Consider the following 20,701-nt stretch of genomic DNA (forward strand, 5'->3'; position numbering starts at 1 on the left):
TGAGTTTGAGTAGACTCCAGGAGTTGGTGATGGACAGGGAGGCCTGGTGTGCTATGATTCATGGGGTCACAAAGAGTTGGACACGAGTGAGTGAGTTGAACTGAAAATTAAATACATTATACATTTTATTCACTCATGAAGTCCTTCATTCTGGCCATCTGAGACCCAAGGGTCAAAAAGCAATAGTACCAAACTTAAATAGTAATCAGAAAACTGTAGCATATGTCCTGCAGACCTTTTATCTCCTATGTTCAGTAAGATCAGAATCAGCAGTATGTGTAGGAATTTCTCCAGAGCACAGACGGGTTTTCTTTCATCACCTCCTCGACCATGTTGATCCCGCTCCTAATTCACTAAAGATCTTTTGCTTATATATTAAGGGTCAGCACTGAGGAAGCACTCAATATCATCTTGCTAAGTAAATAAAAGCAGTTGAAGGGTCCACAGCTGACTTGCTCTGTAAACACAAGCCATCACTTTATCTACTCCATCTCTGCCTACATCTACCTGTCAACAGCAGTACTGAGAACTCCTTAAGTGTCTCTTCCTCTGTATTAACCTATGGACTCTCTTGTTGTGAAAAGCCAGGAAGCTCAACCCATGATACTTTGAATCCCTCATTCTCACACACACACACACACACACACACGCCTTTCTAGGAGTCCCTAGTTGTCAATCCCTAAGTCATGTCCAACTCTTTGCGAACCCATGAACCATAGCCCGCCAGCATCCTCTGTCCATGGGATTTCTCAGTCAAGAATATTGGAGCGGATTGCCATTTCCTTCTCCAGGGGGATCTTCCTGATCCAGGGATTGAAGTGGAGTCTCCTGCATTGGCAGGTGGATTCTCTACCACTGAGCCACCTGGAAGCCCAGCCTTTCAAGGAGGGCCTGACAAATCTGTCTTCGCTGTCATTTTTGTAAACGAACTTGGTCATGTTCTCATGAAAACAATTTTATAAACAGTAGCTAAGAAATGGGGAAGTAACATGTACCAGGCAATTTTGATTCCTCTTTACAGCCCAATGGGGATGGAGGCACGATCCACATTTAACCTTTTAACCCTGCAGAAGGCAGTGGCTGTCACAGGCCAACTCTCTCGGTCATAAAGCTGCGATGCAAACCAGATCCATCCGGTCTGGCATCGCAGGCTGCCTGCATGAACATTTCTGTATGGCTTATAGACTCAGAGAACACTAAAGCATACAGTACTTTCAGAAAATTCTTATCACAACCCTGAGAAGCAGGTGTACCTGTTCTTAGTTCACATATGAGAAAACAGAGGCTTGTGAAATATGGGAGGCAGTACATGATATTGCAAAAGATAATACAGACGGGGTGGGGCGGGGGTTGGGGGAGTAGTCGGAGAGATCTGGGCTCAAAAGCCCCACTGTGTCGGTTGCCAGCTACGTGACCCTGGGCATGCTCCTTAAATTTCTGGGCCTCCTTTTCCTCCTCCTCGCATGTATAATGATCTTCATTCTGGAGTGTTGTTTTACGACTTAAGTAAGTATATATATAATTAAAGCATATAAAACCCTGTCCAGCCCAGCACACGGTAAGTGCCCAAGTACATTGTAACTGCTGATTAAAGAGATCACACAGGGAATGAGGAGGGAAATTTCTCCAGCCCAGGCCCCCATCACACTGCCTACAAGCTTAAAAATATTATAAGAAGGATTTAGCAAGCGTTCTAACACAGCTGTAATTCTATGCACGCATCCTCCTCTGCATCAATCTCTCCCTAACCCTTCTTTCTTGTGGCCTTATTTACTGTGCTTTAGGTCAGAGGCTAGGTGTCTTAACCCAGAAATGGACACTTCAGCCCAGCACCCATGATCACATCTGTCTCCCAGGTCCTGTGGACAGTGAGGCTGGGCCTCCACTTAGCTCAGAAGTCCCTGGATTCTCCTTCCCTGGATGGAAACCCAAGGCTGCAGGGCACACCGGCCTTTTTGGTCTCAAGAGGCACCTTGTCACAGGGCTTCACCCCTGAGCCTTAAGCCAGGATCTGGGCTCTCCATTCTCATATCTTAACCATGGAACCAGAGTCCTGGATTCTAAAGGAGGTGGGTACTTCACTGGCAAAGGAATGAGGGGCGTGCAGGGGCTCAGGCCTGAGGTCAGGGAGTTGGCACGGTCATGGAAAGAGGGGAGGGATGAAGAGCAAGATGGGAGGGGGACAGGGTATCTGGGCTGAGTAGACAGGAGGAGTCGGGCTCAATTTCTTTTCCTTCGGGGAGAGAAGGAAGTTCTCATATCAGAATCAGGGTAGAGATCTATCCTTGGAGGGAGTGGCCCCAGCCATTTACAACTTGGGAAAGCACCTTAATTTTTTCCTTCACAAAAACATCATGGGCACACTACTTGTATTTGCCAAAAATAGTTAATTACCTAACTGCAGTGATTCCGCCACTAACTGCCTGGATAACCCCCTTTTTTTAAATATGGACCACAAGTAAAAATTTCCCTTCTAAATATATATACAGTACAATATTACTCCAAATATTTGAACTTCTTTTTCTCTCCCTGGTTTAATAGTATTTGTTAACATTGACTTATTTTTAAGTATGTTAGGCAAAGCTAATATGAAGCATTCTAAATGAAGTGAAATATTACAGTACCGTTAAAAGTGTGATACATTTATTTGTAGACGGGGCTGAAATCACACCCCACAGGGTTAATGGAAACTGGTGACTAACAGAAAGTCTTGAGCTTGTCTTACAGAATAGCACATAAGAGAACAGCTTATAAAAACCCTTCCACTTTTATCTTGCCTTCACTGACCAAGCTTGCTTTAATTATTTAGTTCCTTAATCACCTTTATAAAAATGCCTCTGATTATGGGTCACAGAGTAATGGGGTTTTCTACATTAGGTCCCTGTTAAGGTGTAACTAGAAAAAATTCTGTAACAAGACACTCATCCCTAGGTAACGATGGGGTGGGGGGGGTGTGGTTATAGGACCTCCTGCCTTTCCCCCTTCCCTCCCTCAGATGCTGAAATTCACAGATACTCAGCTCCCTCAAATAAGAGGGTGTACATATGTTGTTTAGTCGCTAAAGTCGTATTCAACTCTTCTGAGACCGCAAGGACTGTTGCCCACCAGGCTCCTCTGAAGATGGGATTTCCCAGGCAAGAATACTGGAGCAGGTGTTGCCATTTCTCGAGGGGATCTTCCTGATCCAGGGATCGAACCTGTGTCTCCTGCATTAGCAGGCGGATTCTTCACCACTGAGCCACCAGGGAAGTCTGACGTACGTATGAGATGGTAAAGTATATGCTTCCTCCCACATCTTTATCTAGATGACGTATGATAGTGTCCCCAACATGTCATGCACATTCCTGCGGGCTATCATGCCTGCTCCTTATTCATCTCCCATGCCCCCGGCCACACACACTTCCAAGGCCAGATTTTCAGAACATTTTCAAGCTCCTCTTCTTCCTTGCAGCCTTCTCTAAGTCTGGTGACCTTTCTTTCCTCTGAAATCTGAGGTCACTTATCCATTATCCCATATATTTTATCCAGATTACCTTTATCTAGAATACCTAATACAATGTAAATGCTATGTAAATTGTTGCTGGCATGTGGGAAGTTCAAGTTTTGCTGTCTGGAATATTCTGGAATGTTTTTTTTCCCTGAATGTTTTCAACTCATAATTGGTTTAATCCACCAATGCAGAACTCACAGATCTGGAGGGCCAACTGCTATTTTGTTTTTTAAGGCATTCAACATACAGGATATTTAACTTGCAAAAATATGGAAAAGAGACTGTAATGATATGTACCTTCACTCCTCTGTTAGACTTGACCCTTATATTGGTGATGGAATCCTTGTGTGAAACTTGGAAATTCACTTCTATCTAACCTCTCCCAACGTCCAGTTTACCCGGCGCCGCCTGACATGTCACGCACTTCCCTGCAGACTAACATGCCTGCTCTGTACACGCCTCCCACGGCCCCTGGGCCACACACACTTCCAAGGCCAGATTTTCAGAACATTCTCAAGCTCGCCTTCTTCCTTGCAGCCCAGTGTAAGAAGTCTGGTGACCTTTCCTTCCTCTGAAATCTGAGGATTTCACTCCACTACATCAGGGTGCCTTTTCTCCAAGCATCTGCCTTTCTCCCCTACGCTGCAAGCCGAGGAAGTCTCAGGCTTTCTTCACAGCTCCCCGTGTCCCCCCACCTACAGTATCAACACAGTGACAGACCCCAAACACAGGCTGCCCCGACATCTGCCGAGTGAGCAGCACTTACCACTTGATCCACCTTCTGGTTATCCGCTGGTGACAGCAGCCACTCGATGTCCAGCGGCCCCTGGTCTTCCGGACTGAGCGTAAACTTGCATGGCAAGTAAGCAGTTTCCCCTTTGGCCTTTTCAATCATCTGTTCAGGAGTAGTGATACTCAAACCTCTGGTGAAATCTAGAAAATGAAACACACATGGACTGAGCATCTGCTCCCAGGCTGGCAGCACCCTCAGGACGCCTCGACTGTTCAGAGGGACCACAGGATGTGGGGGAAAAAGGACTTTACCGGGGACCAGAGGAATGAAACGCCAACTCAGCGGTCCAGTTTTGTGTGTGTGCGCCTCTGCAGAAATAGAAATACTAATACCCATCCTATTCAATACAATTTCGTTTCAGAGCACTGGAAACTGCCCACTATTATTTGGAATAACAGCATTCTCACATGAGTTGGAAGAACCCAGTAGAGGATTTTTATTATCCAGGCAGCTGTTTAAAACTGAACCTGGCTAGAGTCTCTGAAAGGTCAGTTACATCAGTCTAATTCAAGGCCACATTAATTCATGCTTGCCATGGTGCCAAAAACACACTTGGAATTCCCATCACTGGGCACGTGCTGATGAATTTTGACACTTTTTGTGTCAAGGCTTCTGTAATTCCAAATTTTTATTAAATTTGATTTGGTGACTTTTATTGAATGCTTAAAAGTATTTCTAAGCCATAAAAATAAATGACCCAATCAAAAATGGGCCAAAGAACTAAACAGACATTTCTCCAAAGAAGACATACAGATGGCTAACAAACATGAAAAAAATCTCAACATCACTCATTATCAGACAAATGCAAATCAAAACCACAATGAGATACCATCTCACGATGGTCAGAATGGCTATTATCAAAAAGTCTATAAACAGTAAGTGCTGGAGAGGGTGTGGAGAAAAGGGAACCTTCTTACACTGTTGGTAGGAATGCAAACTAGTACAGCCGCTATGGAGAACAGTGTGGAGATTCCTTAAAAAACTGAAAACAGAACTGCCACAAGACCTAGCAATCCCACTGCTGGGCATACACACCAAGGAAACCAGAATTGAAAGAGACGTGTACCCTAGTGTTCATCACAGCACTGTTTACAACAGCCAGGACATGGAAGCAACCTAGATGTCCATCGGCAGATGAATGGATAAGAAAGTTGTAGTACTTATACACAATGGAATATTACTCAGCTATTAAAAAAACACATTTGAATCAGTTCTAATGACGTGGATGAAACTGGAGCCTATTATACACAGTGAAGTAAGTCAGAAAGAAAAACACCAATACAGTATATTAACGCATATATATGGACTTCAGAAATATGGTAATGACAACCCTATATGCGAGGCAGCAAAAGAGACACAGATATAAAGAACAGACTTTTGGACTCTGTGGGAGAAGGCGAGGGAGGGATGATCTGAGAGAATTGCACTGGAACATGTATATTATCATATGTGAAACAGACCACCAGTCCACGTTTGATGCGTGAAACAGGGCACTCAAAGCCGGTGCACTGGGACAGCCCTGAGGGATGGGATGGGGAGGGAGGTGGGGGGGGGCGGTTTCAGGATGGGGGACACGTGTACACCTGTGGCTGATTCGTGTCAACGTACGGCAAAAACCACCACAATACTGTAAAGCAACTAGTCTCCAATTAAAATTAATTAAAAAAAATTTCTAAGCAATAAATTTTGATGACAATTCAAAAGAAGAAACATTGTCAATTTATATAGCTTTAAACATACCAAAAGGTTGACCTCAATATTATCTTTAAGACCTTTCTTACTTTTTCTCTTCCTATTTCCCTTCTGAAAAAGTCAGTTATTATATAATTTTAAAAGGCCATCTTAAAATTCTATAAATTATTTTGAAATTTGTAGCCTATGAAACTTCCACTTAGATTACTAAGAGAATTAATGCTGAATAGCAATATTTAAAAACTCTCTAAAAGCAAAAATAGATGTCCAGAGCCCCAAATAAAAATTCCAGCATAGCGGCTGTACTAGTTTGCATTCCCACCAACAGTGTAAGAGGGTTCCCTTTTCTCCACACCCTCTCCAGCATTTATTGCTTGTAGACTTTTGGATAGCAGCCATCCTGACTGGCGTGTAATGGTACCTCATTGTGGTTTTGATTTGCATTTCTCTGATAATGAGTGATGTTGAGCATCTTTTCATGTGTTTGTTAGCCATCTGTATGTCTTCTTTGGAGAAATGTCTGTTTAGTTCTTTGCCCCATTTTTTGATTGGGTCATTTATTTTTCTGGAATTGAGCTGTAGGAGTTGCTTGTATATTTTTGAGATTAATCCTTTGTCTGTTTCTTCATTTGCTATTATTTTCTCCCAATCTGAGGGCTGTCTTTTCACCTTACTTATAGTTTCCTTTGTAGTGCAAAAGCTTTTAAGTTTCATTAGGTCCCATTTGTTTAGTTTTGCTTTTATTTCCAATATTCTGGGAGGTGGGTCATAGAGGATCTTGCTTTGATTTATGTCGGAGAGTGTTTTGCCTATGTTCTCCTCTAGGAGTTTTATAGTTTCTGGTCTTACATTTAGATCTTTAATCCATTTTGAGTTTATTTTTGTGTATGGTGTTAGAAAGTGTTCTAGTGTGGAGATTTCTTAAAAAACTGGAAATAGAACTGCCATATGACCCAGCAATCCCACTTCTGGGCATACACACTGAGGAAACCAGATCTGAAAGAGACACGTGCACCCCAATGTTCATCGCAGCACTGTTTATAATAGCCAGGACATGGAAGCAACCTAGATGCCCATCAGCAGATGAATGGATAAGGAAGCTGTGGTATATATACACCATAGAATATTACTCAGCCATTAAAAAGAATTCATTTGAACCAGTCCTAATGAGATGGATGAAGCTGGAGCCCATTATACAGAGTGAAGTAAGCCAGAAAGATAAAGAACATTACAGCATACTGACACATGTATATGGAATTTAGAAAGGTGATAACGATAACCCTATATACAGAACAGAAAAAGAGACACAGAAATACAGAACAGACTTTTGAACTTTGTGGGAGAATGTGAGGGTGGGATATTTCAAAAGAACAGCACGTATACTATCTATGGTGAAACAGATCACCAGCCCAGGTGGGATGCACGAGACAAGTGCTCCGGCCTGGTGCACTGGGAAGACCCAGAGGAATCGGCTGGAGAGGGAGGTGGGAGGGGGGATCGGGATTGGGAATACATGTAAATCCATGGCTGATTCATATCAATGTATGACAAAACCCACTGGAAAAAAAAAAATAATAATAATAATAATAAAACCTTGCTTATTTTACCCATCAGGTAAATGGCTAAAAGAGCATAATATATAAAAATTTAAATAAAAGTAAAATATTGATATTAAAAAAAAAAAAAAAAATTCCAGCATAGTTTCTTCTGACTGATTCTGAGATGGTTTAAACTCAGTACAATCCCATAAGACCTGAAAAAAAGCCTCCTCCTTGTGGTTAATGACTTACTGTGACAAAACCAGTATCTATTACATGCATAAAAGATGGAACAAACTATGAATATAATGATGCTCTTTCTTACCTGTGAGGGAAAAAAAAAATCCAGTTTAATTAATTCACACATAAAAATAGGTCTGTTCACTACTTATAGTAAGACTGCAGTTTGAACAGCCAACAATTTAACATAAATTCAGTCTGTAAATGAACTATCACACAAAACTTAATTTTTTTTCTTACTATTTACACTATAAAAGTTTGCACAGCACCAGTCTGTCACTGTATGTTTTCCCTATGATAACCCAATATTTTGTTATGTGTAAAGTCAAATGTGTAACGAATGCAGATCTCAAGTTTCAAATGCACACACTGGTTTCTGTTTAGCGGCTCTACCACTTTGACCTCTGCATCATCCAACCCTTTCAGGGCTGAAAGATGACCTGGAAGGGGCCCCAGGCACTAAGATGATGATATATGGGGCCTTCCTCTCTCCTCTCTACCCCACTTCTCCCTGATCACACTGTAAAAATAAACACAGGGCAAAATTAAAAGTAAATCCAGTCCTAATTCTCCATAATGATGATTTCATTGCTGGTTTTTAAATGATACATTCCAAAAGAACAAACCAAAATGAAGAATTGTATTATTAGCCATTATACGATCCTTCCTATTAGCCCTTACCAGAGGCTTAATACACATGGATTATCAGCTGTAATAAAATGTTAGTAAGGCTGAAGCCAACAGATTTGAGAATGGAAGTCAAGTTACATACAAGACCATTTATGTTCATGCACCATCCTAAGCTTTTATCACACTCAAGTGCACTCATCAAACAGCAAGCTAAAACCAGACGCATGGCTCCCCTGGCAGCTCAGGGGTAAAGACTCTGCCTGCCAGCGCAGGAGACATGTGCTTGATCCTTGGTCTGGGAAGACCCACATGCTGCAGGGCAGCTAAGGCCGTGTGCCACAACTGCTGAGCCTGCGCCCGGAGCCCCGGAGCCGCAGCTGCCGAGCTCACGGCCCCGGAACCTGTGCCCCGCAACAGGGGCAGCCCCCACGAGAAGCCAGCGTGCCGCAACCAGAGGAGCCCCCTGCTCGCTGCAGCTAGAAAAACACCACGGAGCAACAGAGATCCAGCACAGCCAAAAATAATTAAAAAACAAAACAAAACTGGACACAGACTCTCTGCACAACTTCCCCCAAACGAGAGGCTGGCCTTGCTTTTGGCCAATAGACTGTGGCCTGAGTGCTGCTCAGCCTCCCGCGGCCAGGCTGCAAGAGGTGTTGCTGCCCCCGCTCTGGCCACTAGGACCCCTGCCACCTGCCACCACGTGCACGACAAAAGAGAGATCTCAGGTGTGAGCACAACAGTGACAAGTGCCCAACACACAGCCCCCCTGGAACACAGGCCCGGCCCCACACCAGCCACCTGCAGCCCCGGGACTGAGCCCAGACAGGACTGTGAACCAACACGCGACTGTTGTTTTAAAGCCTCTCAAGCTTGGGTTGGTTTATTAAACAGCAAACATTAATGATACGCTATCCAAAATCTCTGATTCAGCCCAAATGAACTACTTACCATCCCCCAAAGTCCATACTATCCCCATCTCCGTTTCATGTATACATTTCTAGTTTAGGTGGTACGATTTGATACTTATGTGTATAATTACAGCAAATTCTCCTGATTAATATTCAATTCTCTGAATGAATACTTTCCATCATTTCTAATAACTCAGTTCCAGTCCTGCTTCCTTCACTTGAGGCATTCTGCTAACTTTTCAGCCTACAGTGATTCTTCTTTCTGTCTTCCTGGAATGCTCCCAGTATTCTGTGAAGTAGCTCACCTCCTGCTATCTGTATTATCACTCTTTCGGCACTCGGTGTATACTATTTTCTTATTTTCCCTTTTATAAACTTTACTGTGAAGTTGACTCAGCTCCATGGTCTTTGCCTCATCTTCACAGACGTCAGTGAGCTCATCTTCCCATACCACCTTGTATTTTTAAGGGAATTTTTAAAATGTATACCTTGATTCACCATTAGCTCCACCAGGGTTCGGGGAAATTGTGGCTTTTATCTCTTGCTGGGTTCCTTGTACATTAGTAGAAAATAACTGGTGACTGGACTGTAAGTTTGATCAATTTTAGGGATGTTGGAAAAGAGCATTAACTTGTCAGAAGGTCCTGCTATTTGAAGATCTCCTATCTACAGCTACTACAACTGCTGCCTGCATCTAATTGGTCTGGGAATGAATGCCATACAAATGATGTAAGATAGAGAATTCCATTTCAAATGAATCAAGACAGCTCAAAAATATGGAGGCAAAATATCTAAGAATGAAATTTGCTTTAGAAAAAACAATTAATTAATAATAATTAATAATAAATAATTAATCCTAGTTACTCTGTGCTTCAAGTTTGTATTTTATAAAAATCAAATTGAAAAGTTAAGAGGCATCACTGAGACATCTAAACTGAGTAATAGTTCCAATCCTCCTAATTCAAGTTCTCAGCACTGACAGTACCATCATTAGAATGAAATGTAACTTTGTTTTCATGATAGTATCATCCATTCTTTCCTGTTTGATACATAAAATTACATCTCTTTCAAAGAGTATCTTAGAAAACAGTTACATGTGTATAAAAGTGATCTGGATAGACAAATTGTTGGCAGTTATTTTTCACAACAGAGATTTTAAGAAAGGTGAGTTTTATAATGAGATTTCCTTAATATGTATACTGCTATAAGAAATTTTAAACAGACTTTTAAAGACTTGCAGTACTTCTTTTTCCAAAAATGTTTAAAACATTCAACTGCTCTTCATTGTGTTGCACTAGAAAGGAATTAAAATCTCAGGATGGTACAAAACAGTTATTGGGTTTCCTAGCAACTCTGAAGGGGCCCCTCGGCATGGAGGCATAGTTTTTCAATATTGATGCATGCATCAGTCACAAACAGTAGAAGACAAAGGCAGACACTTGGTCTCATGTCGCGTCTCTGGATATTCTTAATACTGCCCAATTCTATTTATGCAGCACATAAGGGATAGCTTAACTTGTAAACTACTTTCAAGTTCAAACATGATCTCTGAACTAAATCATGTAACAAACCTTCTTACAATTTTACTCAACCTTATATTCAGAATGTGATGAAAGATGCAACACATGATCAACCGTAAGTGTTTGCAGAGTCTTGTTAGGAAGTGCTCAGTACTGGACTATGTAAATAAACTAGCTGTGTCATGCCCCTTTTTGGCAGTGACTGAAATAACATCTCCTGGTTTTCTGCTTGCTTTTTCTAATCTCCAAATTCCAAATTCCTGCCGTGCAGGGAGCAGGCTGAGCTCAGATTCCGTAACATGTTCAGGCCTCTATTATCTCTCCCATAGGCTGAGCCTGAGGTCTTCCCAGCACCCACTCTACTTCATTCTAACCATCTCCATACTTCACCCAGAGTGTTCACTACACATAGCTTTTTAAACTACATCGCTTCCTGGTCTGAAAACCTCTGGTGGGCCCACGCTAGCTCAGACACCTTTATTCTCCTCAGCACCCTTTATGACCGGGCACCTCCCCACCTTTAGCCGCTCAGTACCCTCACTCCCCACGTGCACCCCGGCCCTGAGCACCCACACACTTTACAACACCGCCTTCCCCGCTCAAGCCCCCCTGTTAGGGCAATTACGTTAGCTTGGTCTCAGGCCAGGCCCTTCCCCAGAAAGTATTCTTTGTGCCCGAATAAGGGCTTCCCTGGTCACTCAGTGATAAAGAATCTGCCTGCGATGCAGGTGACATGGGTTAGATCCCTGGGTTGGGAAGACCCCCTGGAGAAGGGAATGGCAACCTACAGTCTTCTTGCCTGGAGAATTCCATGGACACAGAAGGACCTTGTGATCCCAAAGTCAAACATGACTGAGCAACTAAACAAGAGCCTGAATACAGAAACAGCTGTCCAACAACCAACAATCCAGTGCAGAGTCACACGTGCCCAGAGCTCCTTAGCGTGCACGCACTGCCTCAGAAGGACACTCGGTAAAGAAGCAGCCTCCGTCAGACAGGGCGAGTGCTCGTGACGGAGGCCTCAGCGGCTGGCTGGCTGACTGGATAAGGCCTCCATCAGGAGCACTCGCCCTGTCTGACGGAGGCTGCCTCTTTACCGAGCGTCCTTCTGAGGCAGAGCGTGCACGCTCAGGTGCTTCAGTCAGTCGGGCCCGACTCTGTGCGACCAGAAGGACCATAGCCCCCAGGCTCTCCTGTCCCGGCAAGAATACTAGAGTGGGTTGCCGTGCCCTCCTCCAGGGGATCTTCCAGACCCAGGATCAAACCCGCGTCTTTTATGACTCCTGCACTGGCAGCTGGGTTCTTTACCACGAGCGCCACTTGGGAAGCGCTCTTTTGCAGAGAAGAAGCCAACTCTGACTCCATGTTGGAACTGTTTCTTTGACTTGCTTTTGTTATTACAATCATACAGAATGGCCTGCCCCTGAGATTCCTGCCCCTCTGCCTGCCTGTTAAACTGGAATACCTTTGTTCAGAACCCTGTCCACCTGTGGATGGCAGGAAGGAAGAAATGAACACATCCCCTGCCTGAGGCTTACTATCCTAGGAGATGTTTCCAAGATTAATGGCCTTTTTACTTCGCTTCCTCACACCCCCCCGCCCCGCCATCTCTGATCTATAAAAGAACCTGGTATCCACACCCCGATAAGATGGTTATTTTGAGGCGCTAGTCTGCCATTCCCTCAGTCAGCTGGCTCCCTGAATAAAGTCTTTTCTTTGCCTCAACTCCTCATCTCTTGGATTCATTGGCCTGTCATGTGGTAAGCAGAGCTAACTTGGGCTTGGTAACACTTCCTACCCTACATACATTTGACTTAGAAGCCAAAGCTTCTTGATTATCACTGATTTCCTTTAGCGGAGCAAAAATTTCTAGTGCTCGGCTTAAAAATAAGGAAAAGAAAAACTATGGCACAAGCGTGTAGTTCCTTTGTGTAAGAGGAAGGAAACAGAATCTACCCGAATGAAAGGTATTCCGTTTCAAAGTAGTGAAGAAAAATTAACAACGTGCGGCTCAAAGTAGGTGAAAATAAGTTAAGGTCTTTTGCTATCAAAGATGAAATCACAACAGTGAGGGCATCCTGGTCAGGGGCCAAGACACCAGCGGAAGCACCGAAGGGGTAAGATGAATTAAGTGCACCCACACTGTGGAGCACCTGTGTTTGCACAAGTTTCCCTTGTCTGCAAGGCCCCCCTTCTCCCACTGAACACCTCTCACCTGGGGCCTCCTCCCCCCAGACGCCCACAGGCAGGGTTAATTGCTTCCGGCTCACAATTACACAACCTGCACCTCTAATACACGGGGTTGCTTACATGTTCCCACCCTTAACTGAGGGCTTCTTTGAAGGCTCAGGGGTATAAAGAATCTATCTGCCAATCCAGGAGACTCTAGAAGTGCAGATCCCATCCCTGGGTCAGGAAGATCCCTTGGAGGAGGAAGTGATTACCCACTCCAGTATTCTTGCCTGGGAAATCCCATGGACAGGGGGGCCTGGCAGGCTACGGTCTCTGGAGTCACAAAAAGAGTCGGACACGACTGAGCACGCACACACACCCTTAAGCACACACTTTCAGTTGCTTAACAGGGTCCCAGGGTTTCATCTCTGGAGGGCATGTTCCAAGCCTTATTCAACACACCCTGGACCTGCCTCAGAAGAAACTGCTTAGTTCAAGTGCAGAGCGGGAGTTCCAGACAGAGTGAAAGTGAAGGAGCTGTTTGAAAGAGGAATGCTGATGGGAGAAAAGATCATGAAACCTTCTGGGAAAGTCATGGGAAGGAGGGCCATGGGAAGACGGTGTATCTAGCAGAATAAAGGAACAGTGAAGCCTCTGGGGATGCATGCAGCTCAGAGGGAGCTGAGCAAGCCTGGCTGTATGCTAGCAGGAGCAAAGACTCATGCTTATTACTTTAATATTCACATCACAAGAAATATCAGCAGATGTGATAAGAAAGTAACATGGAGTCAACTGTATAGTTACGTTGCATGTAAGTTACGTTGCATGTAAGTTGTGTCTGACTCTTTGTGACCCCATGGACTGTGGACTGCCAGGCTCCTCTGTCCATGGGATTCTCCAGGTAAGAATACTGGAGTGGGTTGCCGTATCCTCCTCCAGGAGATCTTCCCCATCCAAGGATCTCTTACATCTCCTGCATTGACAAGTGGGTTCTTGACCACTAGTGCCACTTGGGAAGCCTGTAAATTTATGTTAACATGAAAGAAATATGACATTAAAACTTTAATTTGTGAATATTCTAAAATCACATCTTTTGTGGCTCAGCCAGTTAAGAGTCCACCTGCAATGTGGGAGACCTGGGTTCGATCCCTGGATTGGGAAGATCCCCTGGAGGAGGGAAAGGCTACCTGCTCCAGTATTCTGGCCTAGAGAATTTCATGGACTGTATAGTTCATGCGGTCGCAAACAATTGAACATGACTGAATGACTTTCACTTCACTAAAATCACAACTAGGGATGAAGAAAAAGGTGCTTGTCTATCTTGCAACTACCTCCAGAGCAACATGAAGCAAAATGAGAAAAATGTTATACCCTTATGCATTTTTTCTCAAAATATCTGGAGTCATTCCAAAGATATTAACAAAAAAGAGAAACTAGGAAAAAAAATAAGAGTAATTTAACTTCATTTTCCAAAGGTCTGGCATAATTCTTTGGCTGCTTGAAAAGGGGTATGTTATGATGATCTTAATGTCAATTTCTACAAATAATTTATTTGACACTGACTTTTGTGAGAAATATCAAAGAATGTCATAAAGGTTACTATTTTAAATAGAGAAGATACTCAGTTGTATTGCTGAGTTCAGAATATCGAGTTCAGGAACCTTACATAAAAACACAGAAACACTCAAAAACGATTCATTAGGGCAATGTTAAAAAATAAACTGGGAAAATCAGGAAGTGGTATGTTTAAGAAGTTGATTGGGGCAAGTAAAATTTTGTTGTGTGTGTCTGATAACAAATACTACAAATCAGATGTCTGGGTTAGCAAGCAACTCACTGGGATGCTTTAAACTCTGTTTTAAATACTGCAAAAACGCAACTGCCAAGCCATTTAGACCATTTCCTTGACCCTAAATCTAATCTGCCAATTTCCTTCTCACCAGGGAGCTACTTCGGGATTAGCAATGTCAAAAGTTACTTAAGTACTAAGTGTTTCTTTTTAGGAAAGAAAAAGAAAAACATAATATACCTTAAGGGTAGTTAACTACTCCAACTAGGCCTTTAAACATTGCTCAGGAAGAGAAAAAAAAAAACACTGGAAGGTAGATGCCTAGGCTCTGTAATGCCTAGTGTGTGTTAGTCCCTCAATTATGTCCAACTCTCTGTGATCCCATGGACTGCAGTCCACCAGGCTCCTCTGTCCATGGAATTATAGTTAATTCCCATGTGTTACTCAGTACAGTATGTTAATATGTACTGTTGAGTAAGAAAATAATACTTAGAGTCAGATAAGTAAATAACAATGAGAAACAACATTAGGTATACTTCTTTGCTTTTCTATGCTGTTTTTGAAAAATCAACTCTCAGCTCCCCACCCCCAACGAGTAATCAAAAGGCAAGTGCCCAGAAAATAAACTGAGATGGAAACAGGGAAACCATCACCTTAAATATAAATGATAAATAATAATAAATAGTAATGAGCAGTGACTGAGTACCTAATTACATGCCAGGGTGAGTCGCTCAGTCCTTTCTTACTCTTTGCAACCCCATGGACTGTAGCCCACCAAGCTCCTTTGTCCGTGGCATTTTCCAGGCAAGAATACTGGGGTGGGTAGCCATTCCCTCCCCCAGGGGATCTTCCTGACCCAGGGATGGACCGGCTCTCCTGCACTGCAGGCAGATTCTTTACTGTCTGAGCCACCATGGATGTTAGATTATGTGCCAGGCACTTTTCAAAATATTTTATACACATTAATTCCTTCAAGTCTCATAACAACTCTGAGGGCGTTACTACTATTATCGCAATTGAACAGTGACGAAACAGAGATGATAAGAGGTACTTAAGCTACTGAGCAAGATCCAAATCGAGGCAGATTGGCTCCCAAGCCACACTCACCCTGCAAGTAGAAATCAATGAGTCAACACCCCTGGACATTAAGAGATTTCCTTTTAAAAATCACTACAAAATAATACAGTGAGTACATTATTAGACCCCCTTCCAGTCACTGTGGTGGAAGAAGGTTTGGAATTTTCACTATTCCCCTCCTATACTAGATTTCCAAGAAGACAGCATTTTAGGTAGCACATAGTTCAGGAGTATGGGTTGACCTGCTTTTTAAAACAAGAGATATACCAGACTAGGATCAAGTTGTCAAGTCTGTCATCAAAAAAGCTCTATCACTTTGGACATGTTGTTTCTCCAGGGCTCAAACATAAATTAAGGGTGTTAAACTAAATTATCTCTTTCAGATCTAAATACATCCTAAGTTTAGACCATCAATCAAGCAAGCAACCAACAAGTAGCCTTCCCCCAACACCCATCCCCTCCCCTCCCTGCGCAACTCAAAGCCAGTAGTGACAGTTGTCTGGGCTGACCTCACAGCAAGTGCAGACACTTCTGAAATACGAGCAGGCTAAATTGTGCAAGCAGTTCTGCCTACAAGTAGCGTGGGCTCTGAAGTCCGAGCCGTGCTGTAATTCAAACTGAGGTTACCAAATGCTTGCATGCGTGCGTGTCACTCAGCCGTGTCCAACTCTTTGCGACCCCATGGACTGTAGCCCATCAGACTCCTCTGTCCATGGGATGTTTCAGGCAAGAATACTAGAGTAGGTTGCCATTTCCTACTCCAGGAGGTCTTCCTGACCCAGGGATCATACCCAGGTCTCCTGCATTGGCAGGCGGATTCTTCAGCACTGGGCCATCTGGGAAGCCCTACCAAATGCTTAGGCAGAGCAAGTTTCTAGTCTTTTAAGTATTAATGAGTTTTCTACTGTAAAGTGAGCATTAGCACTAAGAATGCTTACTTCCACATAGAGATTAAATACAATAATGCATGTAAAGTTCTTAGGTATCATCCCTTCGATAAACAGTATCCAGTATGACAACTCGCTGTTGTCTTCCAAACCTGTCATTCCTACTAGGAAATGAACTCGCATTGTGTTGGGAAGGTGTTTTTTAATCTTCTATCCCTCACACTGAGCAGCACCTTAGAAACGGAACTCAAAATCTGTTATGTAAATAAAGGACACTGACTTGTATGTACTAGATCTGGCAATCAGGACCTCATTGGCGACCTAGACCAAATCTGATTTTTTTTTTTTTTTCACTTAAAGGCTCCAGGTGGGGGAGGGATATTTCTAACTACAGAAGTGGAGTATGTGAGCAGAGACAGAAATGACTGCTATTTTGAGGAACTGGCTCTTAAGAGTAGGAAAAAAATAGCAGTGTGATATGTCATCAAGGAAAGGTTGTTCTGAAGTGAGAAATGTAGAGCATGTTTATAAAGTCAGAAGGAAAGGGGAATGGGAGGTTAAATACACAGAACACTCAGATTGAAAGAAACAATGAGACCTAGGAAAAAGGGATAAGACAGTTTTAAATAAGATTCGAGGGAAGGACATTTCCTCTGCTGTACGAAAGGAGAGACACAGAGTATTTACCTAGAATATAAGAGGCAGAAAAAAATGTGGATAGAGAATTCCAGAAAAGCAGCTACTTCTGCTTCATTGACTATGCTAAAGCGTTTGACTGTGTGGATCACAACAAACTGTGGAAAATTCTGAAAGAGATGGGAATACCAGACCACCTGACCTGCCTCTTGAAAAACCTGTATGCAGGTCAAAGAGCAACACTTAGAACCGGACATGGAACAACAGACTGGTTCCAAATAGGAAAAGGAGTACGTCAAGGCTGTATATTGTCACCCCGCTTATTTAACTTATATGCAGAGTACATCACGAGAAATGCTGGGCTGGATGAAGCTCAAGCTGGAATCAAGATTGCTAGGAGAAACATCAATAACCTCGGATATGCAGATGACACCACCCTTATGGCAGAGAGTGAAAAAGAACTAAAGAGCCTCTTGATGGAAGTGAAAGAGAGTGAAAAAGTTGACTTAAAATTCAACATTCAGAAAACTAAGATTATGGCATCTGGTCCCATCACTTCATAGCAAATAGATGGGGAAACAATGCAAACAGTTACAGACTATTTTCTTGGGCTCCAAAATCACTGCAGGTGGCAACTGCAGCCACGAAATTAACAGATGCTTGCTCCCTGGAAAAAGAGCTATGACAAACCTAGACAGCATATTAAAAAGCAGAGACATTACTTTGCCAATAAAGGTCCATAGTCGAGGCTATGGTTTTTCCAGTGGCCATGTATGGATGTGAGAGTTGGATCATAAAGAGCTGAGTGCCGAAGAATTGATGCTTTTGAACTGTGGTGTTGGAGAAGACTCTTGAGAGTCCCTTGGACTGCAAGGAGATCCAACCAGTCCATCCTAAAGGAGATAAGCCCTGGGTGTTCATTGGAAGGACTGATGCTGAAGCTGAAACTCCAGTAATTTGGCCACCTCATGTGAAGAACTGACTCACTGGAAAAGACCCTGATGCTGGGAAAGATTGAGGGCAGGAGGAGAAGGGGACAAGAGAGGAGGATGAGGTGGTTGGATGGCATCATTGACTGGATGGACATGAATTTGAGCAAGCTCTGGGAATTGGGGATGGACAGGGAGGCCCGGTGTGCTGCAGTCCACGGGGTCGCAAAGAGCTGGACACAACTGAATGAATGAACTAAGAGAAGTTTTCAGAGACTGGTTCAAATCTTTAATATGTGAAGAGGAATGGGAGAAGAGTGGAAAGACTGCAGAATGGTACCATGAGTTCAATGGAGATGAGCTGATAGCTGATGAAGAGGAGCAAAGACATTTATCATATTATTTTTTGGTATGATAAATACCATTTATCATATAATTTTTCTGGTTTTATATCATAACATCGTACCATTTTTTTCTAGTTTATATATATTTGAAATTTGCCATAATAAAATAGTTTAAAAAAGAAAACCACAGTGATGTGGCACTACAAACTCACCAGAACGAAATGAAAAAAGGCTGTGATTCGGAGTAAGTCTCATCTCTATAGAAGGGAGTGTCAACTGGTACAATTAATTTTGGAAAACGTTTGGTAGCATTACCTAAAGCTAAACAGATGTGTAATCAAGACCCCAGAAATGCCATTCATAGTTACCGTGTGCACGCAAACACATGGCTGAGAATGTCATAGCCACATTTTTCACAAGAGCAGAAAATGAGAGGAAAAACATGTCCATCAACAGTAGAATGGGTAAATCAATTGTGGTACAGTCCCATGACAGAATACCATATGGCAAAGCAAATGAATAAACTAGAGCTATGCAACAGAAACAATTGTACCAACGTGACGGGAAGCCAAGTGTAGGCAGAAAAACATACACTGTATAATTCTGTGTACATAGTGTCAACGCCAATCTATGCCCTTAGAAATCAGAAGACAGTGACGGAAATGACTGCAGGGGGCAGGAGGGGACTTCTGATGGTGGGTTATGTTCTATTTCTTGACCTGGATGATAAGTGTATAGATGTGTCTGCTTTGTGATAATGCTCTCTCACTGGTAAATAATGCTCTAAACTGCATGCTTTTGGGGCTTCCCTGATGGCTCAGACAGTGAAGAATCCGCCAGCAATGTGGGAGACCTGAGTTCAATCCTTGGGTTGGGAAGATCCCCTGGAGGATGGCATGGCAACCCACTCCAATATTCTTGCCTGCAGAATCCCCTTGGACAGAGACTGGCAGGCTAGAGTTCACGGGGTCACAAAGAGTCTGACACCATTGAGTGACTAAGCAGAGCAGAGCACGCTTTTCTACAAGTGAAAGGTTTGTTTAAAAATGAAGTTAAAAAAGTGAAGGAGTTAACGCAGAAAACTTGTCTTTATTTTATCCCTGGTGGTCTAGTGGTTGGGACTCAGCGAGCTTGCTGCCACTCCTGGTCAGGGAACTAAGACCCAATAAGCCTCACTGCAGGCTCCACCCCATATATTTCTGATGCTTTATAAAAATGTACTTTAAAAAAAAATGTAGCCAAATGGACAATAAGAACAGTGGGCTGAAGGGCTGGCATACAAGGTGAAGGGGGAAATGATTTGGAGAAGCCAGTGGGTCCTCAAGAGAATAATCAGAAAACCATATGGTTTTTACATCACATAGCACATTTGCCCTAGTCTGTACCCATTTTTCTTTATTACTTATCTACTTATTTATGGTTTTATTTATTTTATTCAGGATTAAATGCCAGTCACCCTCCTCCAGACTGAAGCTTGCCCATAGTATAGGAATGACATCTTCCTCTTGTCTGCAAAAGAACCTACTGCCATCCCTAACCCACACATATTTCCCCAAACTTCGTCCACAGCAATTGAGGTCCTGTATGAGAAACTGAATAGGTAACCTATAAATCAGGAGCAGTTAAAGCACAAATTACAATGTAAAACCAAACGGGGGAGTTAGGAATGTGGACACACAGATTGTATTTGTTGAACTGGACTGTGACCCACTCTTTCCTCCTCTCCTCATGGGCACACAGAAAGACTCATCTAAGGAAAGAATTCAAATTTCATTTCTTGATTAAAATTAAGTCTCAGCCTTTTTAGCATACTACTTTCCTCATGTTCTCTAATACAGAGATGCTAATTTCAGAATTCTCTGGCAAAACAAATGCAAATTAGGTATTTTGCATTATGGGTAAAGCAGATCCGTTGCCATGGTGAGTATTTTCATCACCTTCAGAGATTAGTATGTATCGCTCCATTTTAAGAAATCTGCCTTTGCCTCCTTGCTCAAAAAAACCTCAGGCTCTCTTTTCTTCCTTTAATTAACATGAAAGAGGAAAAAGTGAG

At 42.9% G+C, this 20,701-nt stretch overlaps 1 protein-coding gene across 5 annotated transcripts in view; it reads right to left on the reverse strand.

Annotated features, from left to right (window-relative positions):
- CXADR (CXADR Ig-like cell adhesion molecule) overlaps positions 1–20,701 on the reverse strand; it is a 69,917-nt gene that overhangs the window by 39,146 nt on the left and 10,070 nt on the right. For all 5 annotated transcript variants that reach the window (XM_061134161.1, XM_061134159.1, XM_061134158.1 and 2 more), the window contains exon 2: positions 4,257–4,423. In XM_061134161.1, the coding sequence (XP_060990144.1) occupies positions 4,257–4,423 (167 nt within the window). The remainder of the gene's footprint in view (positions 1–4,256; positions 4,424–20,701) is intronic.

This window comes from Dama dama, chromosome 31 (assembly GCF_033118175.1).
Source record: "Dama dama isolate Ldn47 chromosome 31, ASM3311817v1, whole genome shotgun sequence".
Taxonomy (NCBI): Eukaryota; Metazoa; Chordata; class Mammalia; order Artiodactyla; family Cervidae; genus Dama; species Dama dama.